Below are 21,416 nucleotides of genomic sequence, written 5' to 3' on the forward strand. Positions count from 1 at the left end.
CGTTAAGATAATAGACTTGGAAGCCTGACTCTCTGGGTTCAGATACCACTCAGCTTCTGTCTTGGTTTGGCTTCTTTCAGAGCAGACCCTGACTCAAAGATTCAAGTGGAAATTGGATATTTGGCAGGCCATCCCAGGAATCCCCAGTGTGGGAGCTGCAAGGAATGGGATGGGAAGGGAGAGGAGCTAATAACAGATGCATCATCAAGCCTGCTACCACTAAGGGCAGCTGGAGCTCAGGCCCACTGGGAAGCCTTGGAAGGCTAGGTGAACATTCACCTGCATTATCCCCACTGCAGACTCCCAGTTTGTCACTGGGTGGGGGCTGCTTCTGGGGCATGAACCTTCAGGTGCTTCCAGCCTGCCCTGTGCCACAGGCTGAATTTTCTCCCCCAGCAAAATTCAGAATTCTCACAGCCAGAAAATAAGCCCTCAGACCTAGTGGCAGGTATGAGAGCAGGTAGCCTCAGAGTATAGAAGTGAGTGCCAAGGGGTAGGGTGGGGCCGTGCAGTACCTGTGTGATTTGGGCAGGTTTCTTAACTCTCCAGCTCATCTATAAAATGGACCCAGTAATAGTATTGCCCTCATAGGGTTGTTGTGAGGCTGAAATGAATGAATAAGTATAGAGCACTTTGACATTTGTGGCATTTAGTGAGCACTGGGAGTTCACTGTTGCTAATCTGTGTATCAAGTCCCCCTGTGTCCTCTGTTTGCTGAAAACTTAGACTCACTTAGTTCAGGATTTTCCCAAAGGTTATGCCTGTGTCCTGGGGAAGTTTATGTAGAGAGAAGCCATGTAAATTTCTAGAACAGGCCCAGGGTAACAGTTAAAGTATTTAATCGGAAGCACAGGTCACAGCTACTAATCACACTATTTCGTATTGCAACCCACATCCCCCCCACCCCCACCCGCCGGCCCACATGAATTTTCTATTTATTTATTCCTAAGATTTCTATCATTTACCACCTTCTAACATACTGTAATGTTTATGATATTAATTGTGTATAATATGTCACTAGAATCTAAGCACCTCAAGGGCAGGAATCACTGTTCACTGACATGTTCCAAGTGTCCAGAATAGTGCCTGGACACAATAGAGTGTATAGTATGTGCTCAGTAAACTTTTGTTGGATGAATGAATGGATCATATGGACGCTGGCCATAACACCTGGTGTACCAGCTGGATGTCAGTGAGGGCTCGTGTCCAGTAGCATGGGCTGCTATTATTGTGGTGCTCAGACACTGGGCACAGAGTATGTGTTCCTCAGTCATCATCTGTCATTCTGCTGTCTCCTGGAACATGATCTTACTGTCTGCTCACTGGTCACTGTTTCCCATTGGTCTCAGCTACTTCTCTATGCCCAAACCACCAGGACTCTGAATCTGCCCTTCCGTCCAGTGCACCTGGATCATACTTTCCTCTTTAGGGTGTGGAGGGACATACAGAGGGCCTCAGAGATCTCCCAGGGGCTCACTTGACAAGATGCCCAAGCAGCCATTTCTCTAGAGTGTTCTGCCCTTTTCTTAGCTCCACCCAATAAGCAGGGTGGGTGCAAGTCTCCTCTGCTTTCAGATCCCCCCAGCCTATCTGGAGTTTTCTGTCTCCCCCTGCACTCACCAGCTGGGGACTGCAGACCTTCCTCAAGGATCCTGCAGCAGCTCAGCAATCTTCCCTCCTTGCCTGACTTCCTCTGCTCTCCCAGGCTGAGGATATGTCTGTTTCGGGGCAGGATAGCCTAGTTTTCTACCTATTCTTTCAAGTCTGTTTCTTAGATTTGGAACTGAAAAGTCAGGAGCCCAAGTCTCTTGCTCTCTACCTCCTGTTGGGTCATTCCTTCTCTGAGGCAGCAAACCTAGGACACCCTGGCTACTGTCTGAATGGGGAAAGCAGCCCAGGGGTATTAGAAAATCAGGAAAAGGAAAAGCACTCAGGCTGAATATTCTGCCAGTAACTCTGCAGATAACTTAAATAAAAACAGAACACTGGGGGACCTCACATGGCTCAGGGAAGAATTGGGCAGCCAGGACTGGGTAGTGAGTAGAGTTTATGGGTTTTGCATGAGGGCAGGCCATTCTTGTGACTTTTAGTCTCCAGGATTCTGTTTTTTAGTTCCCAGAGAGAGGTTTTGATTGGCCTGACTTGGGTTAAGCCTCTAACTTTGTATGCATCAGCTCTGGCCAGGGAATAGGGTCACCATTTTGCTCGGCAGATGTGTTTCTTATCTAAATGATGGTGATAAAGATCAAAAGCCAACCTCTTGGGCTAGGTGTGGTGGCTCACCCCTGTAATCCCAGCACTTTGGGAGGTTGAGGTGGGTGGATCACGTGAGGCCAGGGGTTCGAGACCAGCCTGGCCAACGTGATGAAACTCTGTCTCTACTAAAAACACAACAATTTGCTGGATGTGGTGATACACATCTATATTCCCAGCTACTTGGGAGGCTGAGGCATGAGAATCGCTTAAACCCAGGAGTTTGAAGCTGCAGTGAGCCAAGACTGTGCCACTGCACTCCAGACTGGGCAACAGAGTGAGACTCTGTCTCAAAAACAAAACAAAACAAAAAAAACACCTCCTGTGGTTGTGGTGAGGATCAGATGAGAAAATGGGTTGCAAGTGCTTTGGTCCTCAGGATAACAGGGGCACATCAGGCATGGTACTTAGTGCCTCATCGCACTTAATACAACAGACCTAAGAGACGGGAACATTATTATTCCCATTTCACAGATGGGAAAGAGACACTTAGAGAAGTGAAGGGAGTGGGGAGAACTTACTCAAGCTGTCTTAAGCAAAATAATAAAATTATCTTTGTTGTTGCGTTGATATTGACTTAACGTAACCAAAAGATGAAGTAGCTTGCTTCAGGCAGAGCTTGATCCAGGAGCTCACACAATGCTGTCATTTTGATGGTTTTGTTCTCGGGATCCAGATGGTAGCCACATAGCACCAGAAGCTCCAGTTCTGCATCTCAGGCTCAAGTCTGGTGGGAAGGAGACCGTCTCACTCCCCATAGTTCAAACAAAGCTTCCAGGCCTGATTCTTGTTGGTTGAACTGGGCCACATGCCTGTCTCTGAGCCGATCACTGGCCAAGGGGAAGGGATGTCCTGATTGGCCAGGCTGAGCTGGAGACCCAGTCTCAGGAGCTGTTCCCTCCACCCCACTGTGATCATGTGCCTTGGGGAGGGGGCTCCACAAAGAAAACTTGAGATCCTGTTACCAGAGGAAGGGGAAGTGAATATTAGGTGGCCAAGCAGCAGCAAGAAATGCACCCCTCAGAGTCCAGAGCCCCTTGCAGTACAGCTCACACTTTCACGTGCAAGGGCATCATCTGTGGCTCGCGTTAAAATTCAGATTCTGATTCAGCAGCTGGGGGTGGAGTGGGCTGCAGTTCTGTGTCTCTAATTAGTTCCCAGGTGATGCTGATGCTGTTGGTCTCTGAACCACATTTTGAGTATCAAGGCACTAAACCACATGAGCCACATACTGGGTAAACCTTATCTCCATCCCAAGAGGGAAGTCTCAGCATATCCATTTCATGGAAGTTCACTGCCTGAGTCCAGAGTTGTCAGTCAACCACTGGGAACGTGTACTTTGTCTCATCTTTTCCTCTCACAGCCTTAACTATGGAGGAGTTTGCCTGGCATCGGATGCCCAGTTCAGTGACTTCCTGGGAAGCATGGGGCCAGCACAGTTTGTGGGCCGCCAGACGCTGGCCACCACACCCATGGGTGAGTGCCCCAAGGCTGGTTTCAAACGGACTAGGGGAGGTGGGGGGTCACACCGGAAGCCCAGCATCTCTCCCTCCTTCCCCTCTGCCTGTTGATCCGTCCTCTGCGCATGCCACCTAGAGCCCAGGGCGCACACTCAAGCCCTCAGCAGAGCCTAGGCACTTGGTGGGAGTTGGTTCTGGTCTTATCCTGGGCTGGGAGCAGGGGAAGGGGGTTTCAGCTCTAAGCAGAGGGGAAGAGCTGAGTCCCAGCTTGAGCTTCTGAGCCATTTCCCAGTCTCATCTCTTGGTGCCTCTTGCAGGGGATGTGGAGATTGGCTTGCAGGAGCGGAACGGTCAGCTGGAAGTGGACATTATCCAGGCCCGGGGACTGACAGCCAAGCCAGGCTCCAAGACACTGCCAGGTCTGCGGCCTACCCTCCCCTGCAGGGTTGGGGTGGACATCAGGGAGGATATCCTGATGGGTTCCGAGGGCCTTGAAGAGAGAAAATTGGGCCCAACTGTGGGGACCCCGGTCCCAACTCTAATGTCTTATGTGGAACTGGTAGTTTAGGGTTTGTTTGGGGAGCCAGTTGAGATTGTCTGTTGACCTTGTTCCTCTCCTCCACTGGACACATGGTGCCCAGTGGTAAGAGCTCCTGGAAGGCAGGAGCCATCTTTCCTGCCTATCATTATACCCCAGTGCCTAGCAGTTTTTGGCCTGCAGCAGGTGCTCAGGCTTGGTGAGTGGGTGGGTCCGCAGATGGACGCAGGAGCCAGGGAGAGGGTGAGCACGCCACGGACTGAGGGAGGAAACAGGTGAGCGAGTGCGCAAAGGAAGGGGAGACAGTGAGGACCACCAGAGAAGGTGGGGCAGGCTGCACCCAGGCCCCGCTGTACCTGCTGCCCCCCAATGCTCACCCCCCCATGTGTCCTGGTGCGTCCTCCCCAGACCCCATGGGGGCACACCTACCTCCAGCAGAGGGTGGGCAGCCTCCCTCTGTTGCACCCTTTGCCCACCATTTGAGGGCCAACTAGAACTCACGCCTGCTGGCCTCTGTCCCCAGCGGCCTATATCAAGGCCTACCTGCTAGAGAATGGCATCTGCATTGCCAAGAAGAAGACCAAAGTCGCTCGCAAGTCGCTGGACCCACTGTATAACCAGGTGCTGCTGTTTCCTGAGAGTCCCCAGGGCAAAGTCCTCCAGGTGAGGGGCATTAGTGCGCTCACGTGCGTGTGCACGAGCACACATGCACAGGACCAGAATGACAGGCGGGCACCCGTGGCGGGGGGTGTCTCTGGAGGGCCTCGCCTGGAGGAAATAGGTGAGGCCCTCAGTTCACTGTGGCTGAACTGAGCTCCACAACTTGCTGTGCAACTTTGAACAAGTTCCCTTCTGACCCTCAGTTTCTTCATCCATAAAGTGGGGACCCTAACGTTACCTACCTGATAACATTCTGGTACCAGTGGAATGTGTGCTGTGTGCAGGAAAAGTATTTGCAGTTTTGCCTACAGCAAGTGTTCTACCCATTGCCATCATCACCGTCACCATCACCATCACCAGCCTCTGGAGGCAGGGGCTTGGCGTGGTGCCTGTGATAAGAAGGGCCTGTTGAGGAATTGCAATTTTAAGGAGGTAGAAATCACAGGACTGAGATGGATTGGGCATGGGGGCGACCCACGTTCTGCTTCTCGGCCTGTGGGTGGCACTGTCAGGATTTGAACCCCTGTGTCTCTTGTCCCGCAGGTGATCGTGTGGGGCAACTACGGGCGGATGGAGCGGAAGCAGTTCATGGGTGTGGCTCGCGTGCTGCTGGAGGAGCTGGACTTGACCACCCTGGCCGTGGGCTGGTACAAGCTCTTCCCCACCTCCTCCATGGTGGACCCAGCCACAGGCCCCCTGCTCCGGCAGGCATCCCAGTTGTCCCTCGAGAGCACCGTGGGGCCCTGCGGAGAGCGCTCTTAGTGCTGGGATGGGGAGGGGCTCCCCAAGATGGCCTGGAGACCACCCAGCCCTGACCTGGGACCCCAGGCCCAGGGGCACATTGAAAGGAGGACGGGGCTCTCCCCCATAGTGGGGAAGCAGAATGGGGAGACCTGCCCCCCTTGGGCCCCTCCTCACCCCTTCTTTGCCTCCTATCCCCTGAGACCTTCCCTCTCCCAACGGGATTGGCTACACTTTTGACTTGGCCGGTTCTTGACCTGGTGGATGTGGCTGCAGTCCGGAGAAAGGAAAGATTGAGGTGGCAGAGCAGACCACTCTTCCTTCCCAAACTCTGTCCAACTTCTCCCCCTTTTTGCCTCCTCGGAAGCTCGCTGCCCAGAGCCAAGTCCAGAACCCAGCCGGCCATTTCCATGGTGCCAATTACCAGCAAGTGTCTTTCCTGCGGCACCGGGTTCAGGCAGCTACTCCTGCCCCAGAGATGAAGGGGCAGCTTTGCAAGGATCCGGAGCCAGCTCCCAGGGGCCCAGAGCCCCCACTTGAAGCGGAGCTTGGGCTTCCCTCTGCCTGCCCGTGGAAGGAGCTTTGCCGCAGCCTGTCCGAGTCCATCTGTCCGTCCCCTCCTGCCTGCCCCTCTTCTGGTGGCTCTAGGAATTGGGGTTCAGCAGGGACCAAAGGATAGGAGGAGGTGCCGGGGGCCTGGTACAGACCCCCAGGTGCCTCGCTCCATGGGATTGCAACAAGCTAGTTTAGGAACCGCTGGCGGACCGGAAAGAATGTTGTCGTCTGTGTTCTGGTGGAGGAGCTGTGGAACCTGAGTTTCCAGAACCCCAACCCTAGAGAGCATTTGGGGGTGCTGTATTGGAGGGGGAGGCTAAGGAAAGTTGGGATTGGGATTGGTGGTGCCAAGATAAGGGTTTCTCAAATTGGAGAACCCCTCCTTGTTGCATGAGGTCGAAGGTCATCTTGTCTACCCCCCCTGCCTCCAGGCCAGGGGGCTGGGGAGGCAAATAGAGCCCCCCTATTTTAGTCTTTTTAAACAAACCATCCTATACTAAGGGCAGAACCCACTGCCCCGGCCTCAGTTACCTTGGCTGAAGGAAAGATGATGGTACGAGAGAAGAGTGAAGATGTGTGAGTGTAAGAACTGGGAGATTCCTTTTCCAGCAGGCCTGGGTAGCTGCCTTCCCAGCCCAGCCCTCCCTGGGGCCTGCGGGAGCCCTTTTGCATGCAAGGGAGGATGGAGGCTGGCCCCTCTTTATAGAAGCACATTTCTGCCACCTCCCCTGGGAGGCACCCAGCAGCCTGCCACTCTTGACCTAGTCCCTGCTGTGTAGGGCATAGTCCAGGCCAGCTAGGTAGAGTTAGTGCTCCAAGCCCTGGGGCCTGTTCTTAGCTCATGCATAGTCCTTACAGAGTCCCAGGACCGGGGGTGGAGAGGAGACTCAAGTACATTCCAGGAGACCACTGTCTCCTCGCTGGCCTGGGCCTAGATGGGGCAGCCTGGCTCACAGGAGGCCAGCCCCTCCTCCTCCGCCCCCGCCCCCTTCCTTCCCCTGTCCCCTGTAGGGTTATAGCTGGAGCTGCCTGTTAGACTCTGCTGTTCTGATTTATTATTCTTGGTACTGACTTTCTTTATGAGGCACTCCTAAGGGTTGTAGGACCTTGGCACAGGGGGCCTGGCCTCCATTAGAGGGTGGTGTTTTCCCCTGAGGACACCCAGGCTGCCTTTGGTCCCACCCTGTTCCCAGTCCCGCTCCCAGTCCCAGTCCCACCAGGCAACTCCTTCCACCTGGAAATTCTTCCCTTCCCTTAGCCTGTGTAAGCCCTGGGTATCCTTTAAAGTTCTGGTCGATGTATGTCACCTCCACAGAGCTGCTTACCCTGCACTGGGAAGGGGAGATGGAGATGCCCCCTTTACCCAGGAAGTCTTCAGAGCTTCCTGGGACCGTGGTGGGTGGAATCCCAAGGCTGGGGGCAGAAGGAGCAGGGCTCTGGAGGGACTCGCATTCGAGGCACAGAATTGGCCCCTTGCCTGTTTGTTTTTCTAACCAGTGTGATTTCTCTGCTGTTCGTTTATTACTCACCATTGGAATATTTTGAGCCAGGAGAGCGCCTTCTCTCTCCAGCCATCACCGCTGTGGTTGTTCAGGGGTAGCTTTTCAAAAACAGGGCAGAGCCTGGCTGTCCCAACCAGAGGGAGCAGGGGCTTGGCCCTGACAGCCTGAGCCCTTCCCCTGGTGTCTGCACAGCCTTTATAAAGAGAGAGAGAGAGCTCCGAAGCAATAACAACACCTGGGGGTGGTCAGTGAGGGCCCCCTCAATGATTTTCTTGTTTGTTCTGTGAAATCCCGCTCACCTCCTGGAGGGGTGGAGCAGCTGGGGGCTGGAGCCCTGTTTCTTTGTATCATCGTGAGCATGTGCCCCCTTCCCAGGGGCTGTGACCATTGGGAGTGGGAACTACAGTCTGTCCTCACCAAGGGATGGGGGTTTGGGGAGGAGAGTGACATTTTCATCATTAGCTTTGGAGAAGCTTCAAGCCCATCCTGTCCCCACTACTGCCTGGCCCCTGGCTGACTCAGGCTGCACTGTTTGAAGAGGAGCAGAGAGGGTGGCACTGGGGGCCATAGGGGGGCTGGGGTCTCCAGGGGGTGACTCTTTTCAATCTCTTGACCAAGATCACACGCAGGATACCATGGAAAGGAAGGAGCCCTCTCCACTCTCCTTCTCCAGAACCCCCTTTGCATAGTAAAGGGGAAGGGCCTTTGGGACCATTAGTCCATTTCCATTTTACAGACAAGGAAATCAAGACCTAGCTTGGGGGGAAAAGCCACCCCTGGAGTCACCTGTGTGTTCAGTGACACCCCCAGCCTGGGTCCTCTCCTTCCAACAGAGGCTGACCTGGAGCCAGGGCAGTATGAGGTAGGGCTGCCACTGCCCATACCTCCTCCTCCCTTCTTTCTTTGAAGCCTAATGGCCCCCAAAAGATGGGCAGGACAAGCTGTAGCCCATCTGAGAGGTTGGGAAACTGAGGCCCAGAAACAGGAAGTGACTCACACAAGACCCCTCAGCAAGGGCGCAAAGGGGGAGGAACTAGGGGCTCCACTGTTCTTCAGGCATCCAGAGACCGTTCCTCCAGTGCATGTCTGCTGGGACAAGGATTCCTGGCCTCTAAGCCCTGGGCTGCATAGCCCTGCTGGGCTCCACCTCTATAAGCCAGTGACTTCCTGGGCCTGGGTCTGGGGGAGAGGGTTGCCAGGGAGACTCAGCTCTCCTGGGGGGCTGGCCCAGCTGACTGAGGGTACACAGGATTGGGTCTAGACCTTGATGCCTGGGTGGAGGCCCCCGGGAAGGGGCCATCGCCTCTTCAGGACCAACTGGTGGGCGAGTTAGGAAACACCAGCTCCTGCCTGGGGCAGTGAGGGAATGGGAGCAGCTGTGGGCGCCTCATTTCAGGGAAGTCGTCAGCAAACCTTCAGATGCAATGAGACCTGGCCTTCCTATTGTGCTTTTCAGACTTTGTTTTCAGAATGCTTTTACCTCGAGTGTGCGCTTCTGCCCTCACAAGAGCCCCTGGAGAGTAGGTGGTGGCCTGTGCTGTCATCCCCATTTCAAAGCAGGGAGCTGAGGTCTTGGGAGGGGAAAGTGCTCACCTAAGGTCCCACTGTATTCGTGGGTGGGCAGGACTGGAACTCGGTTCTCCAGTAGCCCAGAGCTCACTCTTTTACACCCAGAGGTGGAGCAGATGGCTCTTGGGGTGGTTATGCACTTCACAAGCCAATTCCCTTCAGCCAGGAGCTCCTGGGTGCATTTCCCTGTCAGAAACAGCACCAAGTCCCAGCCCCTCTGGAGGCACAGCTGTTGCGTCAGGCAAGGCTACCTGCATTTATTTATTGAGCAGCAGCGCTGTATCAGGCCCAGGGACCGAGCCCTGCTCCCTGTTCCCCCATGGTGTCTCCGAGGCCCTCTGGGAGGGCCCCACGTCTGGAGCAGCACCTCAGAGTGGACGGAAAGCATTAGCGTCCACGAGCTCACCCGACGCCGAGCCTGTGAGGTGGGCCAGTGGTGCCCACTGAACCCAGTGCTTCAGGGAGGTCAGAGTGGAGCCAAACCCAGGGCTGTGGGCATCACCTCTGGAGCCCTTTCACTCTATGACTGCTTCCTGGGCAGGTGGCAGGAAGGCAGGAGCCCGGGTCCTTAGGCTGGGGGCCTCTCTCCATCCACCCACCTTTCCCTCATTTCCCTCTCTTGGAGCAGGAGCTGCCCAGGCCTTTAGGGAGGGAGGGTTTCTGGGGCCCCTGGGTTGGAGTGGGGTCGCGTTGCATTGTGTTCATGACCATGTAGCTCATGTTGAAATTAAAGTTTTTGGCTTTTCTAACCTGGCTCGTTGATGCTTTGTGTGGAGACAGCCCTATCTGGGAAGACAAGGAAAGTGGGTGTTTGGAGGCTTTTTGAGTGCCACAGGGTGCCAGGATGCCACACCTCGGGCTTTGTCTCTGCCCCCTTATGGTGAAGGGGCCTGTTCCAGAAAGTCCCGCCAGAGATGCATAAGAGGGAGCAGGGTTCTGGATGAACCCAGTCATTTTACAGATGTGGAAACTGAGGCCCTGGGAGAGGATGACATTCTCCAAGGTCACATTGCTGGTGATTGATGGGACCCGGAAGACGGCTCGTGCCATGGCATTCTGCTGCGTCCAAGTGGTCCCAGTACGTGGCGGGTGGGTGACAGCAAGGCCTCCCTCATCTTGAATGGGGGCTGACCAGGGACAGAGCATCAGCCGTCCGGGGGAGAGAGGCCGCCGTTCACACGTGGGCTGACTCCACTCTACACACCGCGCAGAGAATGAGATCGTTGAGCGCAGAGATTGACCCACTTGTCCACGCTGGACTGTACACGGTACCATTTGGTCCACCTTTGTTCCCCTTGTAATGTGAGCGTCTGACCTCACTAATTCCAGCGAAGATTCCAGTGTTGAAAGTTGCACGTTTCAACCGTTACTCAGAAAACCAGCCTCTTCACAACAGAAAAGTCGCTCTGGAGGGTCGGCTGTGACGTGGACCTGTGCAGAGCCTCTCCTGGGTGCTGATGTGGCCACGCCCTCATACAATTTGGACTACAAGGAATTTGCTCCTACAGGGTGACCCTAGAGCCTGCTTTGTGCTTATGATGTGACTGTAATATATTTTTGGAGAGGAGGGAGGGGACTTAGCCACAGACGGTAATGAGAAACTGCTCGTGGCAGAAGATGGCCTAGAGGCCCCTCACCCATCTCCAATCCCTGGGGAGGGTGCCCTGATAGCTGAAGCCAGACCCTCCCGTTCCAGATTCGACCCCGGCCTGGGTAGGGTTGTCAGAGGGACTTCCGCCGGGCCCCGAGCCTGGGTGCCTGCCCACCACTCACGACGCCTGGGCTCGAGGGGGGCGAGAAGCCCAGGTTGTCGCGGGCGCGTCTCTCCAGCTGCTGTACGTGGCAGGAGACGGAGGCGGAGCCCCCGGAGCGGGCCGGGCGGCGGGGCAGCCAGGGGCCGCGGCTCTCGGGCGCCCCCGGGCGGCGCGGACTGGGGCGGCGGGCAGCGCGCTCCGGCCAGTCAGCGCTGGCAGCAAGGAAGCGCAGGACTACGAGGTTGAGGAAGGCGCTAATGACCGTGAGCCCCAGGAGGATGTAGAGGAAACTGTAGGGCACGTAGGGGCGCTTCCTCTGCAGCGCCTCGCCGCTGTGCAGCGCCACGAAGTCGCCGAAGCCGATGGTGGTGAGGGCGATGAAGCAGTAGTAGTAGGCGTGGAAGAAGGTCCAGCCCTCGAAGTGCGCGAAGGCAACGGCCCCGAGGGCCAGGGTGGTGGCGCACGCCAGCAGCCCGGACATCACCAGGTTCTCCGTGGACACGCGTGGCCGCCGCAGGCCCAGGCATCGCTTGGCAGCCAACAGGAGGCGCCGCACCAGGGCGTTCAGCCGTTCGCCCAGGCTCTGGAAAGTGACCAGCGTCAGCGGGATGCCCAGGAGCGCGTAGAACTTACAGAAGACCTTGCCGGAGTCCGCACCCGGTGCGGCGTGGCCGTACCCTATGCAGAGAGAGCGGAGGGGAGGGCTGTGAGCGCCCAGCTCCGGTTGACTACAGTCCCGCCCGCAGCCTGCCTGCTCGGCGTCCCTCCCCGGCCCTGGGGCTGGAAGGGCATCTCCAAATACTAGTCCTAACTAGGTCATTTATCACCCCAAACTGCAGACAACCCAAGTGTCCCTCGACTGGAGAATGAGTAAACAACCCATGGGGCATCCAAACACTGCAATTCTTCTCAGCAACTGAATGAACTCCTGTAACTTGCGGCAACGAAGGATGGATCTCAACTGTCTCCAGCTGCGTGGGGGAAGACAAGCTCCAAAGCCTACAGACCGCATGGTTCCATGTAAATGACATTCTGGAAATGGCAAAACTGTGGGGACAGAGAACAGATCTATAGTTGGTTGCCAGTAGCTGGGGTTAGGGACAGGCTTAACTACAGAAGTCGTGGTAGAATTTTGGGGGTTGATGGCAATGTTCTGTCTCGATCGCGGCTGCAGTTACCTGACAGGTATTCATTTGTCAGGCGTGTACACAGGAAAATGGTGAGTTCTACTGTGTGTAAATTATGCTTTAATGAAAAAAAGCAAAACTTGCCCCACTTTCCAGCTATACGCCAAGCTGCTTCCCCAGCTAGCATGTCCTCTCCACATGCCTTTTCCCCTGAGTACCTCCCCCTCCACTGCTCAGCCTGCCCACACTAAACACCTTTTGGTTCTGATTGTCTGGCGTGGGGATTCTTACTGGGTCCCTTCAACTACTATAGGGAATCTAAACACGACTGGCCAACCTTCAGTCCTGGAACACCGTGCCATTGCAGGGGAATGAATGGGTATCTCATTGTGTGTCTTTTCCTGGAAAGAGGAGCAGTCGCTTTCATGATATTCTCAAAGGAGCCTGTACCCCAGGAACAGTCAGGTGGATCTTCCCAAAAAGAATGTGCCTCCTGTAACAGATTGGCCCTACCTGCCAAAAAGCAAAAAATACAAATCCTTTGACCAAGGTAGTTCCACAGTTAGGAAGTTAACCCTTCAATATACACACGTGAGCAAAAATATGTGTGCACTTGGGTCATAACTGCAGCACTGTCAGTCATAGTGAAAATGAGAAACAATGTAAGTGTTCATCCAAAGGGGCCTGGTTAAATAAATTATAGTGCCATCCAAACCATGGGATACTACACAGTAGCAGTTCTCAATCGAGAGTGGTTTTGCCCTTGAGAGGACACTTGGCAACATCTGGAGACATTCCAGTTGTCACAAATGGGGGGGAGGAGTGGGATATCTGTGTGCTACCGGCATCTAGAGAGTAGAGGCCAGGGACACTGCTAAACATCTTGCAATGCACGGGACAGTCCCTACAGCCCCAAATGTCAGTAGTTCCAAGGCTGAGAAACCCTACAAACAAGAGGACGCAGCTCTTTAGAGACTGACATAAAAACACCACCAACATATATTAAGTGAAAAAAAAGCAAGATACAAAACTGTGTGTATAACGTCTATACAATGTATGTGTGTGTGTTTTAAAGGACTATATAGGCAGAGAATATATCTAGAAGGACACACAAGAAACTGGTAACTGTATTTGACCCAGGAAGGGGAATTTATGGGCTGAGAGACAGGGTGGGAGGGAGAATTCCTTTTCATTCCATACCCTTTTGTGCTCTGTGAAGTGTGTACTGTATGCATATATAACTTATTCAAAATATCAGCACTACATACATTTAAAGGCCTGTGGCTCCACTTCCACATTTCTGTTGCATAACCCTATCACTTTGCCTCTCTGTTATTTTGTGGAGAAAGGGGACCTGCTCATCACCAGACTGAGCTCTCTGAGGGCAGGGACGAAGGTGGTCACCTCTCTGTAGTCCCCATCACCAGGGTCCTGCACAGAGCTTGAGACAGACTAGATGCTCAATGAAAGCTGAAGCTCAACCAAGTTGAAGGGGGTGCTAGTGAGAAACAGAGGAGTCTCTTTAGGAATAAGAGGCTTCCAGCGGTTTGGGACTGTGCCAGGTTTTGGCAGAGAGTGAAATGAATAAAGATAATAACTAATAATGACAGTAACTAATCCACGTACTCTGCATGGATTATCAGATTTAACCCTCCCAATGACTATATAACATGTTTTTATTCCCATTTTATAGATAAGAAAACTAGGTTCAGAGGGACAAAACTGCCCAAAGGCCACAGGCCTGAGCTATTAACCAGTACCCTCCACGGGCCAGAGCTATTACCCAGCACCCTCCACGGGCCTGAGCTATTACCCAGCACCCTCCAGGGGCCTGAGCTATTACCCAGCACCCTCTATGGACCTGAGCTACTACCCAGCACCCTCCACAGGCCAGAGCTATTAACCAGTACCCTCCACGGGCCAGAACTATTAACCAGCACCCTCCACAGACCTGAGCTATTACCCAGCACCCTCCAGGGGCCTGAGCTATTACCCAGCACCCTCCACGGGCCTGAGCTATTTAAAAGCATCCTCCATTGCTTCAGTGCCTCTCTCCCATCCAAGCAAAGCCCAAATTCCTGGGGCCTGGCACCTGGCTCTCTGCAAGGCTGGCTTAAGCCTACTGGACCACAGAGGGTGGTGGTGCCCCCAAGTGGCCAGAAAAGGCAAAATTCCTCCTGTTTCCACTTGAGTCTCTTGTATCAGCCTCCCAGATGTACCTCAGAGGTAAAGAATCAGGATAAGAGGCCAAAACACCCTGGCGAACCTCCAAAGAATGTGGACAAGGCAGAGAGAACAGGTTGATGGCATCCCAAAGCAGTGGGCACAGTAACCAGGAGGGTCTCAGGCTGTACCAAGATAGGAAGCAGGGATGTCCATGTGGACAGGAGGGGGCAAAAGAGCTGAATAAAAGCTGGGGCCATGTTGGCAAATAACGAATTATTACTAAAGAATAGTGCCTACTTGGCCTCAGGCACTATGTCAAGCATGTTACACACTTGACCTCCCTGAAACCAGCAACCACCCAGTGAGGTAGGAACAGCTGCATTTTGCCTTTGGGGAAACCAGGGCTTGGACAGGTAGAATCAATTGCCAGAGAAGGCACGTGGCAACAGAGATGAGAACCGACATCCAGTCTCTGTGATTCCAGAACTCACGCTTTTAACTCCACTGCAAAAGCCACAGCTCACATTCACTTGCAAGAGCGTTATGGAGAAACTTTCCCCAAGGCACTGGCTTTCAGGCTGGTGATCCAAGCCCCACAGGGGTGCCTGGACGCTCACAGCTGGAGCCTGGGGAGTGGCCAGCACCAAGCCTGGAACCCTGCAGAGCCCGCTTCTCTCCTTCTTGTTCCCCCAGGCTTAGGCTCAGCAGATACCAGCCAGATGGTAGTCATGGCAACAGCTGGTGGTCCAGATGCTCCAAAGGAACTGCTCTGCATCCCCGAGGGCAAGGTCCAGAGCCTGTGGTTATCAGTCATTCCTTTAACAAGTATTTATTGATCATCTACTGCACGCTAGGCACTGGTCATACAGCAGTCCCTAAGACAGACTAGGTCCCCATTCTTTTTTTTTTTTTTTTTTTTTGAGACGGAGTCTCGCTCTGTCGCCCAGGCTGGAGTGCAGTGGCCGGATCTCAGCTCACTGCAAGCTCCGCCTCCTGGGTTTACACCATTCTCCTGCCTCAGCCTCCCGAGTAGCTGGGACTACAGGCGCCCGCCACCTCGCCCGGCTAGTTTTTTATATTTTTTAGTAGAGACGGGGTTTCACCGTGTTAGCCAGGATGGTCTCCATCTTCTGACCTCGTGATCCGCCCGTCTCGGCCTCCCAAAGTGCTGGGATTACAGGCTTGAGCCACCGCGCCCAGCCTAGGTCCCCATTCTTATGAGGTAACAACAACAATTGCAATAATCAAAAATCTATCTTTTCTTTGTAGTGCTCTGTATGTGTCATTTTAGCGCAGGCCCTGTCTGTGCATAGTCTGTCTCCTGGATAATAACTCTCACCACAGCCCTGAGATAAGGCCAATTAGCGACACTATTTTACAGAAGAGAAAACTCTGGCTCAGAGAGGTTGAGCAACTTGTCTAAGGTCACACAGCAAGTATGATGCAACCAGGCAAGGAAAAGCAACTCCAGCCTCTTGGTCTCCGAGCCCCGCTTCATCTATCTCCAAGCCCCTTGGACGTTTTCTGAGCACTGCCGGGTCACCCAGCCTCTTGGCAAACTCGATTTACTGATTCCTCCCGTCCCTGCCTGCCTGCGTGGGCTGACAGCTCCATTCAGCAGAGGGAGGCGAGGGAGGCGAGGGAGGCGAGGGAGGCGAGGGAGGCGAGGGAGGCGAGGGAGGCGAGGGAGGCGAGGGAGGCTCGGTGAGCCGAAATGACCCGTCTGAAGTAGCTCAGCTGGGCGGGGGCAGAGGTGGGACCGAAACCCAAAGGCGCTGCGGGACGGCTGGGGCTGGAGCGGGACGGAGGGAGGCTCCGGGCGGCTCACCGATGGTAGTGATGACGGTGATGGCGAAGTAGAAGGAGCCGGCGAACTTCCACTGGCAGCCGGCACGGTGGGGCTCAGCCTGGCGCTCCAGGCGCTCCAGCTCGCTGTAGTCCTCGGCCGAGAAGCCGAACTTCCTTCGGAGCGCGCCCCGCTTCTGGACCAGCAGTCGCTGGCGGCCACTCTCCGCCTCGGACTCGAGCGCGTCGAAGACAGCGGCGCCCACCAGCAGGTAGCAGAAGGTGCACAGGACCAGCCCCGCAGCGCGCACGCTCGGCCTCCGCATGACGCCCCGGCCCCGGTACCCGCCCCGGTCCCAGCCTGCTCCATGTGCCCGGACCGCGCGCTCCACCCGCTCCAGCCACGGCCCCACGCGGCAGAGTTGTGACGGGCGGGGCGGCTGCCGGGCACCTGGAGGCTGGAATCGCCACGTGTCCGAGACCAAAGAGCCGCTCCCCTGTCCGCCTCCCACGCGCCTGCCCGGGGTGTCTGCGAATAGTGAGATCTGAAGCAAAGGTCCAAATCCCCGGGCCTGCAGAAATCCTGTTCCCGCCGCTAACTCATGTTGTGACCTTGTGCCAGTCTTCCTTCCTTCCTTCCTTCCTTCCTTCCTTCCTTCCTTCCTTCCTTCCTTCCTTCCTTCCTTCCCTCCCTCCCTCCCTCCTTCCTTCTTTTCTTCCTTTCTTCCTTCCTTCCTTCCTTCCTTCCCTCCTTCCCTCCTTCCTTCTTTTCTTCCTTTCTTCCTTCATTCCTCCCTCCCTCCCTCCCTCTCTTCCTCCCTCCCTTCCATTCCTTCCTTCCTCCCTTCTTTCCTTCCTTCCTCTCATTCATTCCTCCCTCCCTCGCCTCCTTCCCCCCTTTCATTCCTCCCTTCCTTCCTTCCTCCCTTCCTTCCTTCCTTCCTTCAGTCAGTCAATCCTCAGACAAATATTTACCAAGCACCTATTGGTGCAAACAACATTCCTGTTGTAAGTAAAGGTGAAGTCCTAGTAAGGAGGGCCAGCTAACAAACAAACAAACAAAAAACTAATTTAAGACAAGAGTGATAAAGAAGGAAAGGGGATAGTTTCTTGGGGAAGGTGAACCCCACCACCTAAGGTGGTGCTTAGAAGCAGAACTGAGCACGGCTTGGCAGCCAGAACTGCAGGGAAGCCAGCGTCGCTGGAGCCAGAGAATTGGGGTGCAGATACTTGGGCGGAGCAGAAGGAAGACAAAGAGGCAACTTCACACAGGGTCTTACAAGCCTTTATGTGGGTTTATTGAAAGCCATGGAAAGGCTGTATTACAAACACAGGCACACACACACACACACAAACACACACGCAACAACACCACAATGATCTGATTTATATTTTTTAAACAGCCTCTGGCTGTCATGGGGAAAAGGGATGGTGGCTAGGAGTGGAGGCCAGTTCGAAGGCTAGTGTAGTCCAAATGTGTGAAGATGGAGAGAAATGGGGGGACCCGGGATGCACTGGGGAGGTGGAGTTGGACACACAGCTGGCCACATTGCCCAGCCTTTCTTGCACTTAGCGGGGTCTATGTAACCAAGCCTTAGCTCATGGAACATGGGCAGAAGTGACATATGCCACTTCCAGGCCTGGCCTATAAAACCCTGCCCCACACGTGCTCTATCTCTTTTCCCCACTGGAAGGCTGAATGCAGAGACCTAGTCTTTAGACGAGAGGGAGCCCACAAGATGGGAAAACTGTGGGGCTGAATGACACATTGCAAGGTCGTCCCCCAACCCCCAATCAGGAGCCCGGGTTTTGAGCTTCTGTCCTGTTGTATTAAGTCGCTGACATATGTTAAGCCCCTGAGGCCCAGACTGCAGCCTAGGCCCTCCAGCTCCCAGAGGAGGCTCTACTTCCATATGGAAGCCTCTAGAAAGGAACTCAGTCCTGCCAGTGCCTCGATTTGAGCCCAGTGAGACCTGTGTAGCCCTCCACCCTACAGAACGAGACAATAATACATTTGTGTTAAGCCACCAAGTTTGTAATAACTTATTGCAGCGGCAACAGGGAACTAATACAGTGGGTGTGAGGATTAAATGAACCAGTAGATGTGGAGCCGGAGAGCTGAGCTTGGCCCTGAGGATTTGTCTAGAAGTGTGAGCCACCGTTACAGATATCACAAGTGATCAGATGCCTGGGGCCTGTAGGGATGTCCGACCCGGTGCCTGTCCGACTCAGTTCCCAGGCAGAATTGGGTCCCAGTACCTGGTAGAGAGGGCCTTGGATCCCTTCTTCTCCCGAGAAGCAGGATGAAGCTCAGTGGGCCGGAAACAGGGTGCCGGTACCACTACCTCAGGCTGATTTTTAGCAATGGCATCAGCAAGTTTAACATTCCAATTTCTGCTCAGACTTCAGAGAAGCAGAAACCTGGGCTAAAGTCTCAGAGTCGGAGTGGGGCTCCAAGGACCCACAGCCCAACAAGAGCCCAAAAAGAGTTTGTGGAGACAGTGGGATGCGGGGAATGGCCTGATCTTGGGGGAAGGGCAGGGCCCACTCAGGGGAGAGTTAATGAGGGCCTGGTTGTGGACACACCTGGAGTCAATAAGACCTGAGTTTGAATTCCTCCACTCCCAGCTGGGTGTATTAGTCCGTTGTCACGCTGCCATGAAGAACTACCTGAGGCTGGTAATTTATAAAGGAAAGAGGTTTCATTGACTCACAGTTCTGCATGCCTGGGGAGGCCTCAGGAAACTTACAATCATGGCAGAGACAAAAGGGAAGCAAGCTATGTCTTACATAGCAGTGGGAGCGAGAGAGAAGGGGGCGGACTGCCAAACACTTTTAAACCATCAGATCTCGTGAGAACTCACTCACTATCACGAGAATAGCATGGGGAAAACCGCCTCCATGATTCAATCACTTCCCACCAAGTCCTTCCTTCAACACACGGGAATTACAATTGGAGATGCAATTTGGGTGGGAACACAGAGCTAAACCATACCACTGGGTGTCCATAAACAGAACACTTGTACTTCCCTGTGCCTTGGTTTTCCCATCTGAGAAGCGGGGGTAGTAAGGACGTTCACCCCATAGGACCATGTTGAGGATTATAGAAGCTGTTTTGTGCCACTATCCAGGTGCCCCTTAGCCAGTAGCTGCTTCTCCTTTTTCACAACTGTGTGTGCAGATGTTGAAAATTCTTTTTCCATAAGCAGGGGCAGGGCCAAACACTCTGCCTGTGCTAGGCATAGTCACAGACATCACTCACGGGACTCTCACCTTACAGCCCAGGACACAGAGGCACTTAACCTGCCAAGAGATACTTAACCTGCCACGTCCTCCCAGCCAGGCTGTGGCTGAGCCAGGATTGAACTCAGGGCTGTCTGGCTCCCCAGGTCATGATCCTTGTCAGGCCAGATGCTGCTAGCTTTATCCCCCTCCCATTGCCTCTGTGGTTCTTACTTTCCTTGTCTCCGGAATGGGGCCGAGGGTCTGTGGCTGTCTGTGCTCCCCCACTGTTGTGAGGGTCCCATGATGCACAGCTGAGAGGCGCTTAGGTGTGCCCGCTGGGGGTGGGTGTTACTGGGGCCATGGGGGATGTGTCTGGCCCCATCAGGCAGGTGACTCTGCCCTGTACTTGGCATTTTTGGTTCAGTGGCTCTATTTTAAGCCAGAGGAGGTTAGACTTTGAGTATGTGTATTTCTCAGGTTGGAAAGCTGTCAGCTGAGCAGTCACCAAAAACAGCAACACCTGAAACATCTCCCTCTTCATCTTACCTCTCTGCCTCCTCCCCTCCTTCCTCCTTTGAAGACCTAAGGGAACCCAGTGATTTTCCTCTGTCCCATCACACCAGAGGCACACCTGCGTCCCTCAATGGGGCCTTGGATTTTCTTCTTTCAGAGCTCCAAGGTTGTCAGCTTTGAGGATGACAAAAAAGGCAATCCCAGTCCCAGGCTGGGCGCTGAGCATGCTTTTAAGCACTTAGGAGTCTAGATCCTTCTGAAGCCTTTGTGAGCCAGTCAGGCCATTCCCATCTCAGGGAGAGGAAACTGAGGCTCAGAAGGAGAGAGAGAGACTCACCTAAGGCCACACAGGGTAGGGCAGTGGCAAGGAAGAACATGGGTGTCAGAGTTAGCCAGACCTTGGTTCTGTCTTGGGTAAGTAACTTCACCTCTCTGAGCCTCAGTTTCCTTGTCTGTGACCTGGGGTAGGAATGTCTGCCTGATAGTGTTCCCATGAGCATTAAATGGAGTGTGTGAAGAACTGCTCAGCACAGAGTATGCCCAGCAAAAGTTAGTACTGCCCTCCACCCAATTAATTTCTTCTTTGCCCTTTTCCACACTACCTATTCCCCAGGACTACTGGGATCTTAAGGGATTGATTTTTTATAATTAGACTATAGCCCAGTAATTTTCCAGAAAGCCAGAAGACCTGGCACATTCCCTAATAAGATCTCTCTCTTGTCTCTCTCCTGAAAGAATTGATTATTTTAACCTCAGGGGACAGTAGGTGCCAGCTCCTTAGAGGTGGCAGCTGTGGTCTCTCTGTAGCCTGATTATCATTCAGGGATCTAGATTACCAGAAATTAAAAGCTGTCTCTTGCTGATTTAAGCACTGTTGCTGGTAGGAATTTGGGGTCTCTCATAATTTTCTGGGCACTGAAAGACAAAACATACGGTTTGGGGGATCCAGAGAGATGGAACCTTGAGTATCACCAGAAAACACCATAGCCAAACCCAGCAGGGGGAGCCATTGCTCCCAGGCCAATGAGGATATTATTTGGGGAACAAATGACAACTGTCTGAACAAGACTCTTTCTCTGATGGCTTTTAGGCAGGGCTGCTCAGAGAAGTCCTAACATGTGTTTGTGACCATTTAGTTGGAGCCATTGAGAGTTTGTTCTTCAGCCTCATGAGGATCCATATCTTTGAGTTAACGGAGTTATTAAAACCCTTACTCTGGGCCGGGTGCGGTGGCTCATGCCTGTAATCCCAGCACTTTGGGAAGCTGTGGTGAGTCGATCACTTGAACCCAGGAGTTCAAGACCAGCCTGGGTCACACAACGAAACCTTGTCTCTACAAAAAATACAAAAAAAATTAACTGGGCATGGTGGTGCACACCTGTAGTCCCAGCTACTTGGGAGGCTGAGGTGGGGGGATCACTTGAGCCTGGGAGGTCGAGGCTGCAGTGAGCCATGATCACATCACTTGAGCCTGGGGAGGTTGGTCCATCAGCCACTGCACTTCAGCCTGAGTGACAGAGTGAGACTCTGCCTCAAAAAACAAAAAACCTTTGCTGTGGTTTTAGATT

The 21,416-nt window shown here is 53.8% G+C and overlaps 2 protein-coding genes across 2 annotated transcripts in view; one reads left to right on the top strand and one right to left on the bottom strand.

The window, feature by feature from the left end:
- RIMS4 (regulating synaptic membrane exocytosis 4) overlaps positions 1-9,884 on the top strand; it is a 57,317-nt gene extending 47,433 nt beyond the window's left edge. The window contains exons 3-6 of the mRNA XM_008016390.3: positions 3,617-3,729; positions 4,031-4,132; positions 4,775-4,914; positions 5,455-9,884. Of these exons, the coding sequence (XP_008014581.2) occupies positions 3,617-3,729; positions 4,031-4,132; positions 4,775-4,914; positions 5,455-5,673 (574 nt within the window). The 3' untranslated portion in view covers positions 5,674-9,884. The remainder of the gene's footprint in view (positions 1-3,616; positions 3,730-4,030; positions 4,133-4,774; positions 4,915-5,454) is intronic.
- Positions 9,885-10,974: 1,090 nt separating this feature from the next.
- Positions 10,975-16,482, bottom strand: KCNK15 (potassium two pore domain channel subfamily K member 15). The gene is made up of 2 exons (XM_008016376.3): positions 16,154-16,482; positions 10,975-11,710 (listed from the first exon to the last, which is right to left on the bottom strand). Exons 1-2 carry the CDS (start codon positions 16,434-16,436, stop codon positions 11,001-11,003), a joined length of 993 nt encoding a protein of 330 aa, XP_008014567.2. The 5' UTR covers positions 16,437-16,482; the 3' UTR covers positions 10,975-11,000.
- Between the last annotated feature and the right edge of the window lie 4,934 nt (positions 16,483-21,416).

This window comes from Chlorocebus sabaeus, chromosome 2 (assembly GCF_047675955.1).
Source record: "Chlorocebus sabaeus isolate Y175 chromosome 2, mChlSab1.0.hap1, whole genome shotgun sequence".
Classification (NCBI taxonomy): domain Eukaryota; kingdom Metazoa; phylum Chordata; class Mammalia; order Primates; family Cercopithecidae; genus Chlorocebus; species Chlorocebus sabaeus.